Source organism: Notothenia coriiceps, unplaced genomic scaffold (assembly GCF_000735185.1).
Source record: "Notothenia coriiceps isolate Sejong01 unplaced genomic scaffold, NC01 NC01_scaffold00024633, whole genome shotgun sequence".
In the NCBI taxonomy this organism is placed as follows: domain Eukaryota; kingdom Metazoa; phylum Chordata; class Actinopteri; order Perciformes; family Nototheniidae; genus Notothenia; species Notothenia coriiceps.
Window position 1 is genome coordinate 69522 of NW_011357334.1, and position 23508 is coordinate 93029.

Genomic DNA, 23508 nt, shown 5'->3' on the forward strand with positions numbered 1-23508 from the left:
GTTCTGGCTGAACCATCAGAAGCATCTGGGGGTTTAGATCGTTGCACAGGAACCGGGGATTGTACCACCATCAATTCTGCTACAGTATGAATGGACGACGCACTACTACTACAAATTAAGGCAATGTCAGACTGAATACAGGTACTCAAACTACAAATGAGAAACATACTGTATATGATTTTAGTGGACAGTCATTTTTGTTCTTAACAATGCCAATGCAGCATGTTACCATGCCAGCAGCAGACAATATCTTTATGACTTGTAATACTTGAAGTGGTCACTAGTGTTACATTTCAGTTTATAAAGTATTGAGTTTTATGGTTTTGTTTTCTTCTTGCCTATCTCATTGAGTGCCTTTATCTTAAGTGTTTAATTATGTAATTTATGTTTCTGGGCATCTACATGTATAACAACCTGTTTTACCCACAAGTAATACAATCTCAGGATTCTTTTTATTATAAGTAAATCTGATTGACAATTGATTGATCATTTTGTTCAATAAAATGTCAGATAACAGTGAAGAAATACTATAAATCATCCTTAAGCAACGAGTAAAGTCATAACACTGCTTTTTATCATCCGCCCAATAGTCCAAAAAAACATTTAAATGAATGAAAGTTGTTGCTAAATTCAACTCCAAATCTATCAATCTGTTAACCGTGTACTGTAGATAGCTTTGTCATTTATGTGTTGAAAGGTTTGTTTATCATATGACCACACAGGTTTTCTCCAAAACTAGGACGCAGCAAACTACGTGAGAAGCACAAAAGAACAATAAGCAGAAAAAGGAACCTAGAAACCGTTAACCTTTGTCACTAAACACTGCTGGATTTCAGGAGCAACATTTACAAGGAAATAAACCCTCAACAGTTCAGGTTTTGGTTTCCTGGTTGATGTTATTGTTTTTGTTCAGGTAGAGTTTCGCGTGGAGTCTGTTCTGGCGGTAGATTACCCGTACACAGCTTTTAATATGTCAAGAATAATTTCCTTTCCTCTGTTTTGTTTAATCATTTATTAAACAACACACAGATATTCAGGTGACCTTCCAGTGTGTTTCTCTGCCCTCCTGCTCTTCCTCACCAGCCTGCGAACCAGCTTGTTTGTTGACATGAAACATCGGCGACAAAAGGCCAAGGGGGGAGAGCGATGAGTCTGTATGGGAAAGGAATGCCACACGCATACCGCCCACTCACTAAACACAACCGGCCAGCCACATGTCAGCAGCACTGACCAGCCACCGACTGCAAAACGTACACGCTGTGCGGGGATGAAACAAAACCGCATGGCTGCAAATATACACACACACACACACACACACACACACACACACACACACACACACACACACACACACACACACACACACCACCAAACACATACAATCCACTCACCACACCAGGCACACATACACACAAAACCAATCCTTTTTGATTTATTGACTAAATATCAAATTTTCTCTTCCCTCCTTGACAGACTGGAGAAATGGAAGTGAAGAACCCTCTGTTTGATGACTCAAATTTACATTTCCCGGAAAATCACAAGTGAATGCTGAACCCTTTACACACACACATACATAAATACACAGGCACACACCAGTTCTGTGGAAGAAACCACTTGATCTCACACTGCATGCATAGATTTGAAGGTTTCCTGTCAGAGGAGGTGATAAAAAGGATTGTTTTCTTGTTGGCCCTTTACTATATCATGTTATAATATTAATAATATATGTTGGGTTCCTTGTTAATTTAGTTCTTTCCCTGATTTGGAGCTTCCCTTTCTTTTAACATAAGGTTTTCAGAGTCTGTATTAAGTTGTTTAAATGTTAATCTTTTAAATTAAGATTTTCCCTTTCATTTTGGTTACTTTCCTTAATTTCTGCAGCTATTTCCAAAGAATGTCTTACAACAGCTGACATGTGTATAACACACTGATACACATGCATAAGCTGGGAAACAGGTGCCCTCCCTTTGTTTTGTCATGCATAGCTAGTGGCTAAACCACATTCCCAACAGATACAAAGTTTCAAATCAGATCTGTGTGATATCTCCTGTAAGAACTCCCAAATGCAGCACAAGGTTGAGCATTAAAAATGTTAACGTTGGTGTTGCTCATTTTATTCCTTGTCATATAAGCTACGCATAAATATTTTAAGATTAAAGACAAATATATATATATGAAAATGAAGTACTTGATGATGTCTGTCGCATGGTTTGACTGTACCGTGTTTGAATCATGGCAATGCTTTGAAAAGTTATTGGGCCTCCCGTATGTATGCATCCTGTAGCTGGAGGAGGAATGTACACTAAAAGTGATTTATGAGCACTTGAATGAAATGTTGGTGACGGACTATACTGATGGATGTGTAGGTGGTAAATATCACTATCTTGTATCGTCCCTCTTTCCTCTCTGTCCTCTTGTCGGTCCCAAGTTTACTCTGTCCTGCAAAATATACAAAAACGAGTGAATGTGTTCACTTTTTATAGATATTTGTACATGCAGACAAAGGATTGGAATTAAAAGTTTTTACCACATGTGAAAATAACTTTGTTTCATGTTGTGGTTTTCATGAAATACATTTAATAAGATTTTAGAAACGTATATAGAAATTTTAAATGGAATGGCTTTATTGATGCTAGTGGCTAAATGACAGGAAATTAGGGGGAGATGCAACAAAGTTACACATTTTGGACAAAACCTATTAAAATAAATTAGGGAAATTAGATTTAGTCTAGCCTGCTGTTCTTTCCTAGACTAATGGCCGTAATAAAATAATATGTTTTCAGTCTCAGTCTGTGCAGGTGGCACATTAAAGCCTAACCAATTATTGAAACCAAGATAAAAAATAATAGAATCTGTTTTTGTCTTTAAGGAAAATCAACAAAAACCTAATTCTGTGAAGCAAAATATTGTATAAATCCACAAAACTTTATTATAAATTCCTCCTGAGATGCTCTCAGACAGTGTGGGATGATTTCTCCAATGTGGAAAATAAAGACGGTAAAAAAAGGTCATAGGGTTAAAAGAGAGAGGTGTCCTCTTTGAGCAATTTTCAAAAAATGTTTTGCAATTTAACTACAAATATGATAAATTCCACTTTATTGAGCAAGTCTGTTGTTCCTTCCCCCCCTCTTCCTTTTTTTGTCAGAATAAGGGAAGTAAGGCATAACGATATATTTGGTCTCGCTGAACCTTATAGTCATAATGCACTGGATTAGCATTTCCTGTTCTGATAAACTCTGCTGCCACTTACACCTTCCACCACGCAGAGACACATTGGTGTCACCTTTGCTTCAGACTGTCTCTGACTTACTGTCTCTATTTTAGGTTATCCTGTTTAACCTTGTTTTACTTTCAGGACACAAACGACTACACCCAGAAAGTGACTGTGTGTTGGGGGTAGGGGCAAAGCTTGCATGTACCTCCATAGGTTTTGTGTTTGTGATTGCATATCCGTGAGTCGGGGAGGTGATGGGTCAGTCCACTGTCCCTATTGAGCCACATGCCAAGGGGCCATTAAAAGCCCTTTGTGCCGTGGACAGTGGAAGGAAGGCCGCCATTGGCCCTCAGATAAAAACCTGGGTGGGTGTAAGGTCTGTGAATGTTGGCAGGGCCGTTTGGGAAGAAAATCAAAAAGCCATCAGACTTGTTTGTGGGAGACGTTTGTGCTGCTTAACAGGATGGGCAGTATTTAGGAAAAAAAACAGGATTATTAGTTTAATTTAACAGATGATTTCAAAAGTAGTGACTTATATTGATTCACAAATCTTAATGCAACAGTACAATAGAGCCAAATATCTGACAAACACACGCCCAGTAGAAGCCTTTTCTTTGAACGCTGCCTGCGGTGATGTTTCCAAGAAGTTAAAATTAAGAGGAACACTAAGTTAAATGAGCAATATATATAGGCTATGATGTGATACTTGTTTTATCACTCAAGATATGTTTGTATCTACTGGTGTGACTTGGAGGTGTCCAACATATTCACACTGGTGCTTCTACTGCTGCATCAACAGGCCTTCTTTTATGTGTAACTTTCTCTCTGCCTCTGTGACGAGACTTGCACCGCAAACAGATCTCAGAGGTGTCTTGAAGAGGCCACTTAAAAGAACTAAAGGCAAGATCTGAGACATCTGGGGGGTTTTCAACTCAATCCCCAGATATTCCCCTCACGCATCTCCTCCTCACTGTACTGAGCTATTCAACACTGAGACCCCCCTCCCCTCCCTCCTTTGGACACCCTGAGAGCTCTGTGCTCTGCTGTCCCTTTCTCTCTGAAGCATTGCCTGAAGTCTACTATCTCTCTTGCTGTCTGTCTTTTGCATGACAATTATACTCCCAAGTCCATGGCCCAGGACAATGCTTGCATCGTTGGGGTTTGATGTCTTTTAAGCTATTGACCAGGCTCTTACAGCTCCCCGATCCCGGGCCTACAACACTTTATATCTAAGGGGAAGAGAGAGTGCAAATCTCTTGGTTATAGTGTCAGAAAAAAAGACATATTGATTCTGTATTCTCTAAATCTATTCTTTAAAGTTTCTTTTATCAGAGCTTTTGCTGATTTCAATTGACTCCCTCTTGTTTTTGAGCTGACCTTTATTCCCTTTTGAAAAGGCTTTATTTTCCTAGTCTTACCTTTGTATACACTATTAATACAAACACTTGTATCTCTTAACTAATGATTTGTTACTTGTCTGTTCCTCATCTTCCTGTGAAATAGTTTCTACCTTTGATAAACAATTAAACAGCCCAATCAGCAAAACTTCACTTATTTTTAAGGGGCCACAAGGAAAAACATTAAGCACATTTTCTATCTACATGCTTCCATGATGAATATGATGGCCTTTCATGTCAAAAGGAGTAAGAGATATTCAAACAGAGATTGGTTATTGCACCTGCCTCCTAGCAGTTTTGGACCTTTAGGCTATATATCAGACTGGGTGCCATAGTATTGGCCCACCACAGTGAGTGAACCCCGGACCTGCAGATCAGGGCGATACTTCAGCCTGGTGTTTGTTTCAGAAGACAGGCGGGGGAGGTGTTGGGTGTGGGGCGGAATCAAAGGGTTGAGACTTATTGTTCGAATCTGAAAAGGAGCTAATGGTCGACCATCGCAACTCGGGATCTGAAATCCACAGGGTGCCCCGGGGCCAGCTCGTACAATGGCCCCCCCTCTCCCTCCCCGCAGTGTGTCTTCCTGCCGCAATCTGCGGCCAACGACTCGCGCTGGGGGTGCGCATCTGTAGCAGTGCTCCGCCATACAGGCTCTCTGAACGACCATCGATCAATGGGTAATGGGAGAAGTTCACCTAAATGCTGTCGGTGGTTTTACGATTCAGTCACTAGTATTCCACCATTTATAGTTTAGAAATGCAAAGAATAGCAATAAAGGGTATCCACAATGTCACATCAGACAGAAATCCTGTTTTCCGTTTTTAAATGTGCAAAAATAAATCTGCTTTATCTGAAAATAGTGTTATTCCTGTTTCCAGTAGCATCAACAAAGTAAGAAGATTTAACACACCCAGAAATTCAGCTGGTTAAAAGATTGAGTCTTCATCATGCCATCATGTTCTTCTGACCCACTTCTCCTAACACAAGCTTCACAACAACACTTTCATGGGTGTACATGTCACCCTGCTTATCTCGTTATTTCTATTAAAGAACGTTGAAGTCATTTCCAGTGCATTATCATACATTGTTTTTCCTCCAGTTTATTTATATGTGTATGAGCTGATCAAATGTTCTTAACAGAATAAATAGCCTGGCCCTTGTTATTGTTTGTTTAACAACTTTATGTTGCCAGATTCATTAAGTGCCTTTCTTTTGTCACAATTATTCAGGATTTCAATGTCAGTTCATTTCATTTGGTTTAGATGTTAGTGATTAAAATAAATGCAGGTCTGAATGACAGGGATTTTAATATCAAAGCCATCTCCTTAAAGGGGAATAAGTTAAACAAACTGAGCTTTATAATTCATGTATGAGGTGAGCAAATTATAGTGTTACAATATGTATTTAAAGGAACACTGACCCGTGCCTTAGCAATGTTAATATTCTGACTAAAACTGTTGAATTATTAATATTTGTTTATGTAATGGTTTTAAATTGCACGTAATGAGTTTTACATTTGCTAAGAAACAGAAAAACATTGTAAGTCTGCAGCCCAAAGGGCTGGATGTTTATTTGAAAACACGCCCACTACTTTAGGGTGAATCAAGGTCATTCACAAATTCACCATCAGCTGTGGCCAATTGTCTATGCCAGCCAATGGGCGAAGAGATGAGGTGATCCCCCAACACCCGCAGCTGTGATTAGGAAAACCTGTGGAGCAGGGGAAGGAGAGGGGCATTTGAGCTTGAAGGTGAGTTAAGTGCAGTAGTGTTAAAAACAAGTTAGTGGAGTAGGCCGTAGGCGTATTGGTGGTTATGTAGCACCAAAACTGCAACTGCCCAGACCTACACTTTTCGGACAATATCACCAGAAACGGACTTTTCGCCGGTTTTTCCCCCCTGGAGTGCTTTTCCTACCCCATCCTTCATTGGTGTGTGCGTTTACGTGAAGCGGGTGGTTTAGAATCAGTCGCCACTGAGTTATTCCAAGTTTTATTTTTGGACGTTCGCTTTTATATACTTTTTACGCTGTTTGGAAGATGTCTGAAAGATCGCATAGTCCGGAAAGCCAAATCCGTCCGTATGACTTCAGCCGGGCCAACCATTGCGGCCAGTTGCTGGGTCATGAAGGTTTGGGCAGCGGTGGGCCGTTCCAGCTTCCCCACGGTGTCCTGACAGACCCGAGTCTCCTCTACAACAAGTCCGCCTACAGTGGAATCACATCGGCGTCTGCGCAGACCTTTTTCCCTTTCCCATCCGTCAATGGGGACTACAGGGGATCCGACCTGCAGGTCGGAGATTTTGGGCAAACCAAGCATTGGTATCCCTTCGCTGCTCCCGAGTACACCGGCCAGGTACCCGGGGCAACAACAGCTACCCAGCCTTTAAACCTGAGTCCCCCCTTAGCCGAGACACGGGAGCAGATTAAACTTCCCGCAATAAAGACTGAGAAGGACAGCGGCGATGATTACTCCACGGAGCTTAAGATTGAGCAGTACCCATCAGCAGCCTCCGCTGCCATGTCCCATGGAGTTTTCTACCCGGCCTGGAACCCCTCCTTCTGGCCCGGCATCAACCACATCACACCGTCCGCCAGCAATAATCAAAATCCCTCGACATCCTCGGCATCTTCACCATCCATGTCCCCCTCACCCCCAAGCAACGGGCTTCCGGAAAACTCGTTTTTCAGAGTGAACACAACCCAGGCCTCCCCCGGGCCGCAGACGCAGAACCCGGCCTCTTCAACTAGGAGCAGTGGGTCCTCCAGCGGTGGATGCAGCGACTCTGAGGAGGTAAAAGCATTTTATAAATACAGTTTACTTGTGGATCACATTGGGTATTAATGTAATCTTTTGTTTTCTTCAGGAGAATCTTTCAACAGAAGAACTAGAGCAGTTTGCAAAGGAGCTGAAACACAAGCGCATAACATTGGGTTTTACCCAAGCTGATGTCGGTCTTGCCCTAGGAAACCTTTATGGTAAGTATGGCAACCATAAAGAGATAATTAACCACTGTTTAAAGTTTATAATTATTGATTGTCATCCAACTTTTGGGCCATGATTCTTTTCAACTTGTGCTCTAATGTTATTTGTTGTACATGTAGGTAAAATGTTCAGCCAGACTACCATTTGCCGCTTTGAAGCTCTGCAGCTGAGCTTCAAGAACATGTGCAAGCTGAAACCCCTTCTTCAGAGATGGCTGAATGAGGCAGAGACCTCAGACAATCCCCAGGATGTAAGTGCTATACTTTGACATCTGCCGACTAGTTTACAAGACAACAGAAGATCACTAAGCTTCATGGGATCCTTGGTCTTTTCAGGCCTTGCTAGCTTCCTGCTGAGTTAACCTGAATCAAGGCCCTCTAATCTTGTGAAATGTAAAATGCCACCTAGTGGCCATAAAACCTCTATGATGTGCACCAAGTGGGGGAGCCATCTTTTGAGAACATGGAGCTTACAAATCTTAATTTGGTTTTATTCATTACTGCATCAACCCTTACTAGCATGCTTTGATTCTTCAGATGTACAAGATTGAGCGAGTATTTGTTGACACCAGAAAGAGGAAGAGGAGGACCAGTCTGGAGGGAGCAGTGCGCTCTGCTCTTGAGACCTACTTTGTTAAGTGTCCGAAGCCAAACACCCAGGAGATCACTCACATCTCAGACGACCTGGGTCTGGAGAGAGATGTAAGTACATCTGTGAAAGTTATGCCAATTGCCTTTTTATTTTTTATAGAAGTGTGTTTATTTAAAAAAAATTTTTATAAAGCTGGTTTACATTTTTAAAAGACACTTGTTTCCTGTCAGGTCGTACGCGTGTGGTTCTGCAACCGAAGACAAAAAGGAAAGCGCCTGGCCGTGCCACTAGACGAAGAGTGTGATGGCCAGTACTACGAGCAGAGTCCTTCCCCACTGAACATGGCCCACTCCCCCATTCCAGGCCAGGGCTACCCCCTTTCCAGCTACCAGCTAGGAGGCGCCCCTCCTCCCACACTTTACATGCCCCAGCTGCACCGGCCCGACATCTTGAAACAGGGCCTGCACCACGGACTGGTTAGTCACCTGACTGGATAAAAGTGTTCATGTAGTCCCAGACATAACCACAGATTGCCCACCCAAGCCTCTCTGTCCAAGAAGAAGTCTCGTAAACGGTAACCCAATCAACCAAACGCATTGGCAGGTCTTGGGATAAAAACAATCCTAGTTTAGAGGCTCTTCCAACTTTGAGATGGTTCAAAGTATATCTTAATTACTGTTTTTAATGGCAGACATGAACTGCCAAGATCAACAACCTTTGTTCCTGCAACTGCTTTGACTTAAAACTAAGACATTTTAACTGAATGTGCCTTTTGATTGTTTTCGTATTCTTGGATAATGCATTGCAAGTTATTCCATAGGCTTTTATCATTGCCTTTTAAGAATAATTGTAAAAGATCTGATCCTGGGTGGTTTTCTGTGGTGCGAATGAGTTTAGATCTGAGTTATAAAAGGGAGATTTGGACCGAAAATCATAGTCTTTCTGGTCAATATTTGTGCAATACTTCTGAATAGAGCAGTCATTGAAATGGAATTTTCCATAATTTTTGCACAAAGATGCTTTTGTAATGTTTAATATATCCCTTTTTTTTGGTAATATTTCCCCATTTGTATACCAATAGATTCTGGCCTTATGACTGAGGCTGTGAGACTCATAGTAATGTTTTGAAGGAACTTGATAAATGATTTGCTATTCTCAAGTTTCATTGCTGCTTATCTGCCAATTGCACAATTTCCATATTTTCTCATCTCAGGTGAATTGAAGTGATTCATTTTGCTTTCATAGTGTATTTCAATACCGCAAAACTTTTTTCTTTTTTTTTATATTATTGTAAATGATTTTTATGTTAATGAAATGTTGAATTACAATTTATACCAAAAGTTAAATTTGGATGCTAATTGGTGTTTTTGTCTGGTATTGTTTTAAGAAGATATTTTGTACTCTAAAGACTGTAATTTGCATACATGAAGACATTAAATGTCACCAATCCGTTCAACCCAGAATGATCTAAGTGTGGATTATTGCCTCAGGATTGATTTTTACTTTGATATTACCAACGTGAAATCAAACTTGCTACACGCTTACTGGGATTTTCTGCAACATTTCCTCAACAGATCGTTAATGGATTAAAACATAATTTATTGACTTGGTAGCTATGCTAAAATGTTTTCAACCCAAACGACCTCAACCTTAAATGCATAAAATCTAGTAAAACTGACTTTGTTGAAACATTCCATGTGTTGAATATGTCCAACACTGATTTTTATATATATTTTTTAAACAGGTATTTTTCGGTAAAACCTCTTGTTTTGCATCAGTTTGAGGAAGCTGAGCTTTGTATAGATAAGTAATTCAGGGAGTGTCCTGCAATGAGACTCAATCACAATGTATTCATTAAGTAAACAATCTTTTAATTTGGGAAGGGAAGTTGAAACCAGACAACAAATATTTAAAAAGAGTCTCGGACATCTCCAAGCCCGAATACTTCAACAGGCTAGCCTTTTGAATAATGCAGCTCTACTAAAATATTTACAATGTAGTTCATGAAGATTCCAAGCTTTCTCTTCAGTAGAATAGAGCACACTGAAGCTAATTTGACTTTAATTTAGATCAAATGGTTCACATGTTTCTGTTTTGAGTACAATATGTAACTATTTTACATGAAAACAAATGCAGACTTTATCGACACTAGTTTAATTTTTGAATGTGTTTTAAAGCCCTTAACAGTGTCCACCAGACATAAACTATAATGCTTTTGTTTTTCAATTACATTGAAGTGCATCAGTGTTTACAGTAACCTTTGTGCTTGTACATGAGTTTTAAAGAGGAAAAATGCTAAACAGCACAGCTCTAAAAAAGTTAAATCCATTTTACTCCACGTGTTTGATAAAAAGAGCTACGGATATCAATGGGGACTTATTTCTCTTGGTCATTCTTAGTATGAAATAGTTAATGTAAGTTGTGTTGGGTAGGTGCTCACAGTGAATAAGCATGTTTCCAAAGTGCCCTTAAAAAGGGATTTTCCTGAAATATCAAGGATGCTAATCCTCCAAAAATGTGATAAATTACACATTAACTATGTATATGCAAGCTCAAGTGTTATTAGCCCTTGACCCAGGCCTCTAGACTGGAGTAAACTTTCTCCTGAGGTAAGCTGTTGTAATGTGAGCAGATCTTACACAGTCTCTCCCTCCAGTCTTTGTACAACTTTACTGTCCACTGATGTTTCCAAGTGAAATATTCACTGTAGCGTTTCTTGTCCTCTGCAAGCTGCTGTAGATACTCTCCTAAGTCCTTGACTGATGCAAACTCATCGACCCGGATAAAAGAATTAGGTGGAGCCACAGATTTGTAGTCGCCTAACGGGGGTCCCAGGACGACAGGCACCGCGCCACCTTGGTAAGCATTCCTCCACAGTTTTTCTGTGATGTAATCTTTGCTGATTGAGTTCTCAAAAGCCAAGTAGAAGAAGCAGCGAGAGATTGTAGGTAAGAGGGCATCTTGGGAAAGAGGTGTATCGGTCCAACGTCCGTAAACCTTCACAGGAACTACTGCCTTTAACTCTTTGTACACTTTGCTTCTCTTGTGGTGATTTCTGTAGTTGCTGACCACCCAACAGGCCAAGGAGCTCTTATTGAGAGGGACATTGTCCACCAGATGTCCTTCAGCCTCCTTTGGTAGCAGCTGGCCGTATGGAATAGTGACATCAGCATCTCTCCTATAGCTGATGGTCATGTTGAATATATTTGCATACTGATGCAACTTTCCATTGTGAATAGGGGCTTCCAGGGACATCCAGGCCCACCTCTGGCCCTGTGGCCGTGGAAGGTCAAGGGGCAGCTTTTGGTGGCCCAGTGCCAGCTCTCTGTTGTGGAACACCACCACATCAGCGGAGGGGAACAAGGAGCGCTGGTCCACCAGTCTACAGCGAGGGATACGGTAGAGATCCCAGCACGTGTCCCCCTTCAGGGACGACGACCTGCCGTCGGGCCAATGCCACAGCAGGATCGTGATGTTATAGAAGCTGGAAGGATTTATAGCTGTCTTGGCCGGAAATCTTCTCCACCATGCATTGAGAAGACACAGCGGTAAAACACAGAGAAAGGAGAGGAGGAGGAGGCGCTTCTTCATTGAGCCGAGCCCAGTCTTCTTAGTGTTGTAACACCCCTGTTGCAAAAGAAATTAAGTAGGATTGTAAAGGAGAACCGTGGTGTTTTCGCGTACATGTTATTTTTGCAGGTTTAAATCTAATCATTACAAATCATATACTTAACATCACAACTAACCATTTTTTGTAAAGTGTGCTGCTCTGTTGAGCAATGTTGATGTACCTTTCCTTCTGATTCATTTCCATAATACATACAAATCATTGCTGAGGCAAATCATTTCAAATCAATCTGTGAATTTCCTCATAATTCTTTTAAATGTGCTAATTGATTTCTATTTTTGTACAGGTATGTCTGGAAACCAATGACCAATTTAGCATTTAGGACATACTTAACATACCAAGAATACAAAGACTCAAATGTTTTACTGAATAGACTGAAAATAATATAATGTGACTAAATAAGATTCATTTGATTAAATTGCACCATGATATATAACAGATCAAGAGTAAGAGTCCTCTCTGGCAAAAAAAAAGTATTCTTAAGCCTAATCAGGAAAAACATATTGTATTAACTACTTCCTTCCAAATGTATACTCCATGTAACCACTGAAGACCCTTAGAGAGCAGAACAGGTGACACACATTAATAGGACATATAAGCCACCACCTCAAAGGGGAATTCCTCATGTGTGGCAGTCATGACAATGTAAAGTGAAAACCAAATTGATTCCTCAAAGTTTCTAAATGATGAAAATCACTTTTTTAGCTTGCAGGTTTTGTTTGAGTGTCTGTGATGTAATCCTCTGATGAGATTTTTAACGAGGACTTACCATCAGGTCCTCAGCTGTGACTCCTCGTATGAGGAAGAATCACGACCTCCCTCTCAAACCAGACACCATGACAGATTTCTGCTCAATCAAGAGGAACGGGAGTACCGGTATATGCTTCCTTTTCTCTGTATGGACAAAAAGTGAAAATATTTGAAAGAGTTATACGTGCTCTAGTCTAAACTAAATTAACATCTATCCATTGATATCATCTCCCAGTCAGTCACCACTTAAAGACAAACATTTAATCGTTTGTCAATACTTTCTTTAATGTCTTAGGAGGGATAGAAAATAATTCAATACATATTCAAAGTGGAAAACATGTAGATTGATGATTTATTTGCTTAGTTTGCAGTTATTGAATCATACTCCAGTTATCCAGTCCTAAAAGTATCTCGCCTCATTGCTGTAGTTTCCTCTTTGGAAAGAACATTATAAAAAGGAAAAAGACCATTAACTGAACAGTGTGCACACGAGGAACTAATGAATACTCGTATAATTTCAACCTGTGGAATTAAATAATACCTCTAAACAAAGCTTTCATCACATACCTCTCCCACTATCTCAATCCAAAACACCTTTTAAGAGCATCCTGGCTGCATCATAAAATAAGGGAAAGAACCATACATTGGCACAACAGAAGCTCCGCAGCTCAAGAACATATATATCTACATCATTTGGTATAAAAACAAACTGCCCAGTTATTTCATTATTTTCTTTTGAAGCCGAAATCTTTACTTTAAAGAATAAACGTTAAAGGTGTTTTGTAACTGAAAAGTAGAATATCATAACCAGAACATTTTCCAGCGAAGGTGAGAGATTAAGAGATAAAGCCTTTAAATATGAATGATATAATTCCTTTTAAGTTACCCTCCAGAGTTATACGTTTTAAGACAAACTGTGAACAGGATGTGGTGAAAGATTGATGTTGGCAGTGGCACTTTGCCTCAGTGGCTTTTGTTCAGCGTTAGGCTACAAGGTGCAAAGGGCATGCCATAAAACACAATTTATGAATACAACACTAACCTGATCAAGAGATGAGCGGCCTGTCCTCCGTCCTCAGTCAGCACTGGTACCATCTTTGGTCGCGGCTGGTATGACAATCATCATGAGCTTGAGGTACTTTAAAACCAATAACCCAGCCCCTTTTAAAGGAAGCTGGTTTTCTAATTATTGTGGAACATGAGTTCAGATGACGAGCATCGTGCAACCCCTCCTTTTTCTTCCACACCCCCTTAAACTCCTACTTTGTGGTGAAATGTACACTTATCTGCTCCCTGCTGTCTTTAAAAATGGAGAACAACCATTCAGGGGGTGTTTGCGACATGTGTGCTCTGATGGGAAAGAAGAAGAGTGTACAACAGGATTTAAAGGGTTACCCAAGAGTGAGCACAAAGCAATGATTCATCATCGTGTCGCTACATTGTAGAGGTTAACATATCAAAGTATACGCATGTACAAGTTTGATGCCCTTTTTTTATTCCCACAAAGAGCATTGATGTGTGTGGCAGAGGCACTGAATGGTAAAAATTGTTTATCTTTGTGATACTTTATGCATGGTTGGTTCAGGATTTTTACCCTTTTGATTATAGTTTCTGTGGTTGATTGTTTTCTCCTCTGTCTTTAAAAGTGATACATTTGAAGTGTATAAATATGATTGGAAATAAATGATCTCATATCTCAAATGTAAATGTTTCATACAGACTGAGCAGCAAAATTCAGCTGTGCTGTCTGTGGAAAAAAATAAAAGCTAAAAACACTGAAAAGTGTGATTTAAGTACACGTGCCTCTGAGGCATTTAAGAAAGCAGGTGCCACTCACATCAGCCATGCTAATGTTAAGAAATGAAGAAGCAGATGTATCATCAATGGGAATTTGCACAACCAAAATAAATTGTTATATTAATAAATGACATCATCACTTTTATAAATAATAATTAAAAAAGTTGCATCTGTCTTTAACACTTAAAATATACTGTATATGTTAACTATATTAGCTTAAATCAAGCACTAAAGACTTATGAATACTTAAGGAACAATCCAAATCCTACATAGCAGATTACATTTCTGCCATGTTTATTCAGGTTTAAATGTATATTTGTATAATAAAGGACCACAAGAGGGCAGTGTTGTGTTGCCACAATCTTTTGTTCCCAGGCCCTTTCATTGCCATTTCACACCCTTCCGCAGATGCCCCGTCTCTTCCCCACCACCTGATTGCCCCCCCCCCCTACACTACACACCTGCATCTCATTCCCTCATCAGCCTCAGAGTTCACACCCATCTATTCCCTCTCATGTGATATATTCATACTTAAAACTATCTTTAACAATGTAAATGTATCCTCTGACGGACAAAAGTTGCCATCAGCATTGAACTTTTCTAGAGTGTGAACCTTACAGTATGTTGCCTCTTTTTCATAACCCTAGACCCGTTTCAGAATCAGAATACCTATTTGTCCCTCATCAGGAATATGTACATTGTTACAGCAAAGGGACAGCGCAAAAGGCTAAATGCAAACTCGGTTAACATTAGATTAAGAGGCAAACCATAATCCAGCCATAATCAAAATATATGCAACGCCATTGTAAAAAGTAACTAACAATATTTGTTTTTTCAACTCATTGTAAATATAATTGATTCTTTAACTTGTCCTGCTATATTTTGTTGAACATCATTTAGACCTCATTTTGTTTAAAGAACATTTATTGACACATGCCACATGATAAATGTTAAATATTTGGCGATTAGACCCGATCCTGAAATCGTATATCTAAAGGGGGGATGCAGCCGTGAGTATAGGGAACCCCCCCGGGGTCTAGACACTGGTGATGATGCTGAAGATCTGGATTTGATGAGGAGATCGGATGAAGAGGAGGTGTGATGAGGTCTTTGGATTAGCTCTCCTGGCACTGGATGTGATGAAAGGAGGTGGATGGGGAGGAGGTGGTCGGCAGCATGAACACCTGAAATCACAGCTGACTGCAGAAGAGAGGAGAACCATTTTAAAGTTTGGCTGCAGCACAGTGATTGGCTGCTGAGATTGAGGTTAATGTAGGTTAGCAGGAAGCCCGTGATGAGCTGATTAAGCAGCTGTGGAATTAATGTATACCAGTCTTCCTGAAAGAACTTGCGCTGAGCTTCATTTGTCAGCAAGGTTAAACGGTTTACTTTGAAAAACAAGATAGCTGCAATGTATCCCTATTGTTCTTAACTTTGGGGTTTATTAATAAGGAAGTAAGTATGTCATAGGACAAAGCTCAAGTTTGTCTAATCTGTTCTTTGCCAAAGAAATACTAGATAGTTCCACATGGTTGATTCTGAGGAGGAAACGTCTCTCTTAGAGGTATGCAAACTATGAGAAGGCAAAGATGGTAACAAATAAACAGAGCTTTGCTTTAGGATTATAAAGGTTGGTAAGAGGGGTTTTCATGTGGGAGATTGACGTGAGGTTATATTATATGTCAGATGTATTCAGAAACAACAGCAACAACCTCATCAAACAGGACGTTTTGTTTATTTTGATTGGTTCCCAGGGCTGAATGCAATGAAAGAAAGGTGATATCTTGAATCGAACTATCCTATTCACTAAATTACTTTAATTAGCCTCATACAATATGAATCCAATTTGTGGATTCCTCAGCGCAGAGTCACAGGTGACTTTCACTCACACCCTTATGATTTCCTCGCTTGTGCGTCCTCCCTATGCAATTACCTTTTTCTGTTTGCCTTATCTCCCCCAATTTGTTTCCTTCTGTTATGGGATCTATATCTCCCTCCTCTCTGCTTTCAACATTGCTCCAATTTTTTAGGGTATGTTGTTTCTTCCTGCTATCTCAGAAAACCTCTGCAAATACCTGCAACATGAGAGCATTTTCTGACATGAATACAGAATGCATCAAGCACTGTCTTAAAACTTGACACATTTGGGAAAGGCACATTTCTGTTTCAACACGACAATCCCCCAATGGACCTAGTCAGGTCCATAAAGAAGGTTTTTTTTTTTTAGATTAGTGTTGTGGTAGAAAACAACCAGCTTGCTCAGAATTCTTGAATGAAAAGGAGAGAGAAAGTGACATGGACAAACACATACTGAGAAAGTTGAAGGACTGAGACAGTTACAGAGTGAGGGTGGATTGTTTCCTTCAGAAAATATGCTGCAAGGCTGAGAGCAGAGATCCAGATTTACTTGTCTAACTGGAAAGGCCGGAGGGGGTGTGGGCTGCCTCTGAGAGTGTGACAGGTGTGGTGAGAGACGGACAAAAACCAGATCCAGCCGCACACACGGCTGTAAGAGACGGAGAGGAAATAATACTGGAATATAAAACTCTACAGGTGGAGAAAAAGCATCCAGTGCTTACTGTGAGTATAAGCTTCATTACATGTTACTAATAGTTTAATTAAAAACTATTAAGAGTGACGTGTGTAAAAATGGGTGTGTGTGAGAAGGAAAGAATGAGGTTGCAAATAGTCATAATTAAAAAGGAATCTTACCTCCCAGGCACAAATTTTTCTTTAATGTCTGGATTGTTTTTGCATTGTCAGGGACTGAGGCAAACCATTTTGTGCATCCATTGGAAATAAGAGGACATACGATACAGAGAGAGGAAGAAGGATGGCCGAGTCCCCGAAGATTGAACTTTTCGTTAAGGTAAGACCTACTTGTGATGTGTTGTGATTAAACACAACAGATATGGATACAATTGTGTAAATGCCCTACCTACATATGTATGTACTACATATTCGTTGACAACTAACATCTTGTAAGCCTTCAGTTTCTTTTAGAAATGATATGAGCATGCCATTGTTTCCCTTTTCTGTATTTCATCTCACACTGTTCCTTTGGTAGCCTTACATCTCAAATGAGATGAAATAAAAGATTATAAACAGACAATTTCCAGATATCAAAGTGCCTGCTTCAGTATTCTTTAGTCAGTCTATCTATTATTTTTGTTTTAGCTCATAATGTATGGGACTTTCCAACATGTTCATTCTGTATGAACGTTGCAATGCATTGAATGGCAATTGATGTACAGTTGAAATGATACTATTCCACTCTCTGTTTTGTGATGGACTCTTGTAACTGAGTTGAGGTTATCTTTCAGTGGTTTTTTGAGATATTATCAATGTGTGCACTTATGGTGAACAGTAGAAACTGAAAAAGAGGCCTGTCCAGTTTGGAAACCTTTTTTCTGCCCTTTCAAAAATGTGTTTGCCTCCATGAACGCCTTTGACTCAATGATGACATGCTGTAGTGAAATGCATGACATACCAAACATCGTCTAAAAACTGGGCTGTTTCCTTTGGGTGTAAAGCAGCGTCAACTCTCCACTTAAAATTCCTCAGCGATCAGGAAGACTTTATGTGGTCAGATACGTTGCAGCACTGATACTGAAAACAACATACCAGTGTCCCATTTCAAGAACATGTTGACTCCTATTGTTATAAGGTGTGACAATACAGGTAAAACATTGTTTACCATGAACTAGTCAAATGTGAGAGTTTGGGCTTCAATAGAAGGCCTTCTTTCAGACTTGTGGAAAGAAAACATCCAAAATTCACAATTGTGTTTATTTTACTTTTACGTCTGTAGATTCCCAATACATTCACCAAAAGTTAGCATTAGATAATGCCTCACTTGCATATTTAAACATAACATTTCAACTTTTATTACAAAACATTATTTTCTTATAAACTAGGGAAGTTTCATAGTAAAATCTCTTACTATTTTGTTTTCTATATTAACCTGTAGCGTCTTGCATAAAGTATGTATTTTCCAATACATTTCTTTAGAGGCAGTTTACTACTACATACTCTGATATCAGTTATTTGTCTTGCATGTGTTCTTAATGTTGTGTCTTTGTGCCGGTCAGGCCAGTGTTGATGCTGAGAGTGTGGGGAACTGTCCTTTCTCCCAGAGACTCTTCATGATTCTTTGGTTGAAAGGGGCCAACTTTACCCTCACCACTGTGGACATGAAGAGGTGAGAACACTCCTTATTGTTGTTTCCTAAAGTTACTGGTCCCGTCTTCAAGACTGATTTAACAGATTAACACGTACAACTTGCAGTACAATGAAAAATATGATGTTTAGGTTTTTTGCTCTTTTCTGTACTTCAATATTTTATGAAGTCATCCCTCTATCCAAAGTGTGGACAGGGTTGCAGAGGAAATGTAGCCTGTGTCAGCACACAAGGGAAAATAGTAAGAGTTTTAGGAGGAAACGGCCGTACCTCACATGAAGAAAGTAAAAAAACAGACACAAATAAATCAATGGCCAACAAGATCAAACCCAGGACCAACCTACAAAGTAGGAAACAAAATTAAGATCTCCTCACACAGAAAAAGTTTGAAGCAAAACTCAAAGCAGTTAATTATCTATTGATGTCTTGAGATGGTCAGAAATCACTTTTTAATGAGTCCTGAAACACAATTAGAAATGTAAAGTGGAAGAAATCCAGTTGAAGCAATTACTAATTTGGCATCGTTTTTATTTGAGCTACACCTTGTTTGCTGTTCTGTTGCAGGGCCCCTGCTGTGCTGAAGGCTCTGGCTCCGGGCTCTCAGCCCCCCTTCCTCATCTTCAACGATGAAGTCAAAACGGACACTAACAAGATTGAGGAGTTCCTGGAGGAAAACCTAGCCCAGCCTGAGTGAGTAGATAAAAGAATAATAAAAGAATTTTTAAATAAGTATTTTTCACTTTTTCTTCACAGACCAATGACTTCAGATGAATATTTATAAAAATATAAACAATGTAAAATACAATGAAAAAATAAATACATTAATACTAAAAACACAAAAACGTTTTGAATAAATACATGTTTTATTCTCCCAATGGCAGGTATCCAAAATTGTGCTGTCGATACAAAGAGTCCAACGGTGCTGGAGATGACATCTTCCGAAAATTCTCAGGCTACATTAAGAATCCCAATTCTGGAATAAATAACAGTGAGGGCATCATCTCTGGATACTTCAAAAAAGAATTACTGTAATTTATGGATACTGTGGATAACAAAAGCCTGTGATACCTTTCTGTCTTTCAGTGTTGGAGACTAAATTCCTGTCCACCCTGGTGAAGCTGAACATGTACCTGGAGACGCCCCTCCCTCACGAGCTGGACCAGAACCCCAACGCCACCCAGTCGACACGCCTCTACCTGGACGGGGAATCTCTCACCTTGGCAGACTGCAACCTGCTTCCCAAACTCAACATTGTCAAGGTAAACAGACTTCAGCAGTACGACAACAAGTGGTTGAATACAAGTACATTTACTCAAGTACTCTGATAAAGTACAAATGAGAGGAATTTGTACTTTATTTGATTATTTTCACTTTATGGAACATTATATTTTTTACTCAACTTTTTGTCTACTTGCATATTTAGATTATTCATACAAAATATGAATCCACAAATCAATTATGATATATAATTTTAAGTAAAGCTACTTAGATGTTTATAAAGTAATACAATTTTTTTTTACCAAGAGCAACTTTGAAGTGATGAACACATGTATCACTTACAATAATGTATTATTTATGATTCTGCTAAAAGTACGTTTACTTTTTGTACTTTAAGTATATTTTGATGTTAATGCATTTGTACTTTTACTTGAGTAAACATTTGAATACAGGAATTTTGCCTATAACTAAATATTTGTACTCTATAAAATTGCAACTTTTAGCTAAGTAAAATAGTTCTTCTTCCACTGATACATTTGTTTCCTTCATTGGTACAGAAATCCAAAAATAATTCTGTAGTAAAAATGTGTAATAATAACTTAAAGTAATGTGTAACTAATTCAATTCTCCTGATATCTTATTGCATATAATACCATCTTAAAACCTCTCTTTCTGCAGGTGGTGTGTAAGCAGTACCGCGACTTTGACATCCCTAAAGAACTGAAAGGTCTGACACGTTACCTGGATAATGCCTACAAACAAGATCAGTTTCGTTACACCTGCCCGAATGCTTCAGAGATCCTTATTGCCTACCACTCTGTGGCAAAGTACCTGAACAAATAAATCACAGGAACAGATGAAGCAGTGTAAGTCAGAGCAAAAAATAATAAAATGAGAAATACAGAGAACAACAGGTGCATGGAAACTGTACATGATTTATGTTTTATTTGTCTGAAAATAAGATTTTTGATAATGAAATGGGTCTGCATTGGCATATAGCTTTCTAGAAAACTGTTATTTTTATCAATTAGGTTTGCCAACTGCTACTTCAAAGTTGCTTAAAATCTGTATTTGTATATACTGTATGTTATGTTGTATGCTGTGGTTATAGTAAGAAAGCACTGTAAATCCAAGGAAATATGTATATTGTTAGTCATTTTGCATGCATGTATTGTTTCTGTGTTGTTTCATTGCCACAATGTTGATTTAAATTAATGAATTACATTCAAACATGAAATCAGATGCAACTTTAAAGCAATTATTTTATGTTCAGGAATAGTACATGTGCAAACATGGAATACACATTTAGTCTGTAGATATGGCAGACAGTAAGCTATGGTTTGCTATTAAATTGTCTTTTAATGGTACGTTTTTCAACTCACAGACATGTTTTTCTCTCAATAAATTATTTGTTACCATCGCTAATAACCTTTGTCCGTCCTCTTCATTTTTGTGTTTGAAAATGAGTGCGTGTGTCTTAGTAGTGACTCTGTTATGTTGAACTTTGCCAAAATGTATAAAAAGAATGAAGACCGAGTAAAGAAAAAGAAAAAACCCTATTGATAAAGATGTCCTTTACAAGATGTTGTAAACAAGTTTGGTGTTGGTTGTAGGAATATTGGGTGAGTTTGCAATAATGTGTAATTAAATGTGTAAACAATGTACCTGTAAATGCCAGAAAAACATTAGCTGCTAAATGTATGAAGTGTAAAAACCACGCTTCTCCAGATGTGTTAATTTCAAATGTTCCTTTGTTGACAACATTCTCTTGCTTCTTAAGCTAAATAAACACATTTTAAACCTTGAGTCACCTGGTAAATGAATCACCACAAAGCTGAAAACATAGGTGTTTTTCTAAGAAACTCTTTTTAAATATACAAGGTTGCAACATTAAAGGGACAAAGCGTGTGATGATTTTATAGAATATGATGCATTTCTGTAAACCACCCAACAGTACAATTGTTTTTACTAGAACGACCCTACATATGTGCACCAATTATAAGCAACATACACATTATGCAGCCAAAAACCGATATCATATATAATAGTTAAACAATGACAGGTTAAGATGTATTGCACAACTGACATACTTAAAATACAATAATAATCCTCACATCGTTTTACTTAAGTAAGGTTTTGAATGCAATATCTTTACTTTTAATGGAATATTTTTCACAGAGCAGTATTAGTACTTTAAGTAATGTAAAGGATCTGATACTTCTTCCACCACTGAAGAACAGCACTCCAGTAAATGTTCTTGATTATGTTACACCATTTGATTGGATTCAAAGCCATAGTCTTTTGTTAAACAAAGGATACCTGCGTTTAATGTTGTAACTAGAAAGACAAGTTTGTGCATGCTCCGTTCCCGATTTGACAAGGGCGTTGAACGGTACCAAGGCAACAACAGACATTAAAGAAGCTATTGGTGGACGTACAAACATGGGCGGGGCTAAACAAGTGACAGGCAGAATACAGAAAACTTTGTTAGCTACTTGCTAACTTCGCTCTATCGTGTCTTTGAAATGTTACCAGCCTGACACAGCGCCCCACGAATCCTCGAAAAGTAAGCGGAATGTTTTCTGTCCACTTGGTATTTCTTTATGCTATTATGTTAGTGAACTTTGGATATACTTACTGGCAATACGGGTAACTTTAGTTATCCATCTGCTAGCTTGTGTTGTGTTAGCTTACGCCAAGCTAACGCTGGGACTGCAGCCACAACAACAGCCTCCAGTTACTTAGTTTTGGGGTTATTACATTAGCTTTTCTTTGACTTGTTACGTCATAATGACAGGAATCAAGATGATGAGGATGACTGGTGGCGGCAAGTGCTGTTTATTCACAAATTAATGTTGCTGTTTTCATAGTTTCCCCTTTCCTCCACAAACAACTCGTGATCTCCATTTAACCCCCTCTCTTCTGTGCGATTATACTCAAAGTAAAGCTACTCAAAGCTTCCTTATGTTTTGCTATTGTCAATGTGTATCATCATATTCTATATCAACACTATGCACAACTTGCTTGTATCCTTTATGTTCCTCCTATGTTTATTGTTGTTGACTGAATACAAAGGCATGTCACTTGTGAAACCCTGATTTTGATTTTCACAACAGGATGGATTGCCAAGGACAGGATGATGGAGAATTCTGCAGATTGAAATATTTAGTAAGCAGAACAGTTTCTTTTAAAGCAAACGCTAAACAACTTGGCATAACAGTGGTGACTTTTTCTGAACAATACCTACTGTTTATTGTATTGAAATAACTGTGATAATCTAAATGATGCTTTTAGGTGAACAGCAAAACTGAAATTGGAATAAGATTGCAACGGTTTTTGGAGGAAAGGATGCAGACCACCATGGTATGAGATATCAATTCATTGTGACAGCATACAGTAGGCTCTACCCAGCAAGTATAGGCACTACCATGCATACTGTGTTGTCGTGATTGTACACTGTTATTTCCAGTTAGTATGTATAAAAAACAAGGCTATACTGTTTGTACTCATATACGGTACTTGTTTTTTACATTTATATATTCATTCTAATATTTAGTATTCCATCCGTCACATACTTATGTAAATATAATACCTTGCTTTATATCTTGTTATTGTTAATTTGTAAATTCAACATTTATATTTTCTACTTTCTTATTTATTTCTTGTCTTTTCATTTGTATTGTACAATGCCACGTCTTTTTATGCTCCTGCAACACAAACATTTCCCAAATTGGGATCAATAAAGTTCTA

The 23508-nt window shown here is 38.8% G+C and overlaps 4 protein-coding genes across 4 annotated transcripts in view; 3 read left to right on the forward strand and 1 right to left on the reverse strand.

Annotated features, from left to right (window-relative positions):
- The first annotated feature begins 6289 nt into the window (after positions 1 to 6289).
- On the forward strand, positions 6290 to 9867 carry pou5f3 (POU domain, class 5, transcription factor 3). Its single transcript, XM_010782320.1, has 5 exons — positions 6290 to 7402; positions 7476 to 7587; positions 7714 to 7844; positions 8131 to 8295; positions 8416 to 9867. Exons 1-5 carry the CDS (start codon positions 6650 to 6652, stop codon positions 8680 to 8682), a joined length of 1428 nt encoding a protein of 475 aa, XP_010780622.1. The 5' UTR covers positions 6290 to 6649; the 3' UTR covers positions 8683 to 9867.
- Positions 9868 to 10039: 172 nt separating this feature from the next.
- On the reverse strand, positions 10040 to 13692 carry fut7 (fucosyltransferase 7 (alpha (1,3) fucosyltransferase)). The gene is made up of 3 exons (XM_010782321.1): positions 13606 to 13692; positions 12583 to 12707; positions 10040 to 11812 (listed from the first exon to the last, which is right to left on the reverse strand). Exons 2-3 carry the CDS (start codon positions 12583 to 12585, stop codon positions 10748 to 10750), a joined length of 1068 nt encoding a protein of 355 aa, XP_010780623.1. The 5' UTR covers positions 12586 to 12707; positions 13606 to 13692; the 3' UTR covers positions 10040 to 10747.
- Positions 13693 to 16836: 3144 nt separating this feature from the next.
- Positions 16837 to 21529, forward strand: clic3 (chloride intracellular channel 3). The gene is made up of 7 exons (XM_010782322.1): positions 16837 to 16940; positions 17124 to 17229; positions 18452 to 18561; positions 19105 to 19230; positions 19422 to 19528; positions 19624 to 19799; positions 20437 to 21529. The coding sequence occupies exons 2-7, from the start codon at positions 17194 to 17196 to the stop codon at positions 20599 to 20601; spliced, it is 720 nt and encodes a 239-aa protein (XP_010780624.1). The 5' UTR covers positions 16837 to 16940; positions 17124 to 17193; the 3' UTR covers positions 20602 to 21529.
- A 703-nt stretch (positions 21530 to 22232) lies between these two features.
- Positions 22233 to 23508, forward strand: part of pnpla7b (patatin-like phospholipase domain containing 7b) — a 29712-nt gene continuing 28436 nt past the window's right edge. The window contains exons 1-3 of the mRNA XM_010782323.1: positions 22233 to 22324; positions 22875 to 22926; positions 23053 to 23121. Of these exons, the coding sequence (XP_010780625.1) occupies positions 22876 to 22926; positions 23053 to 23121 (120 nt within the window). The 5' untranslated portion in view covers positions 22233 to 22324; position 22875. The remainder of the gene's footprint in view (positions 22325 to 22874; positions 22927 to 23052; positions 23122 to 23508) is intronic.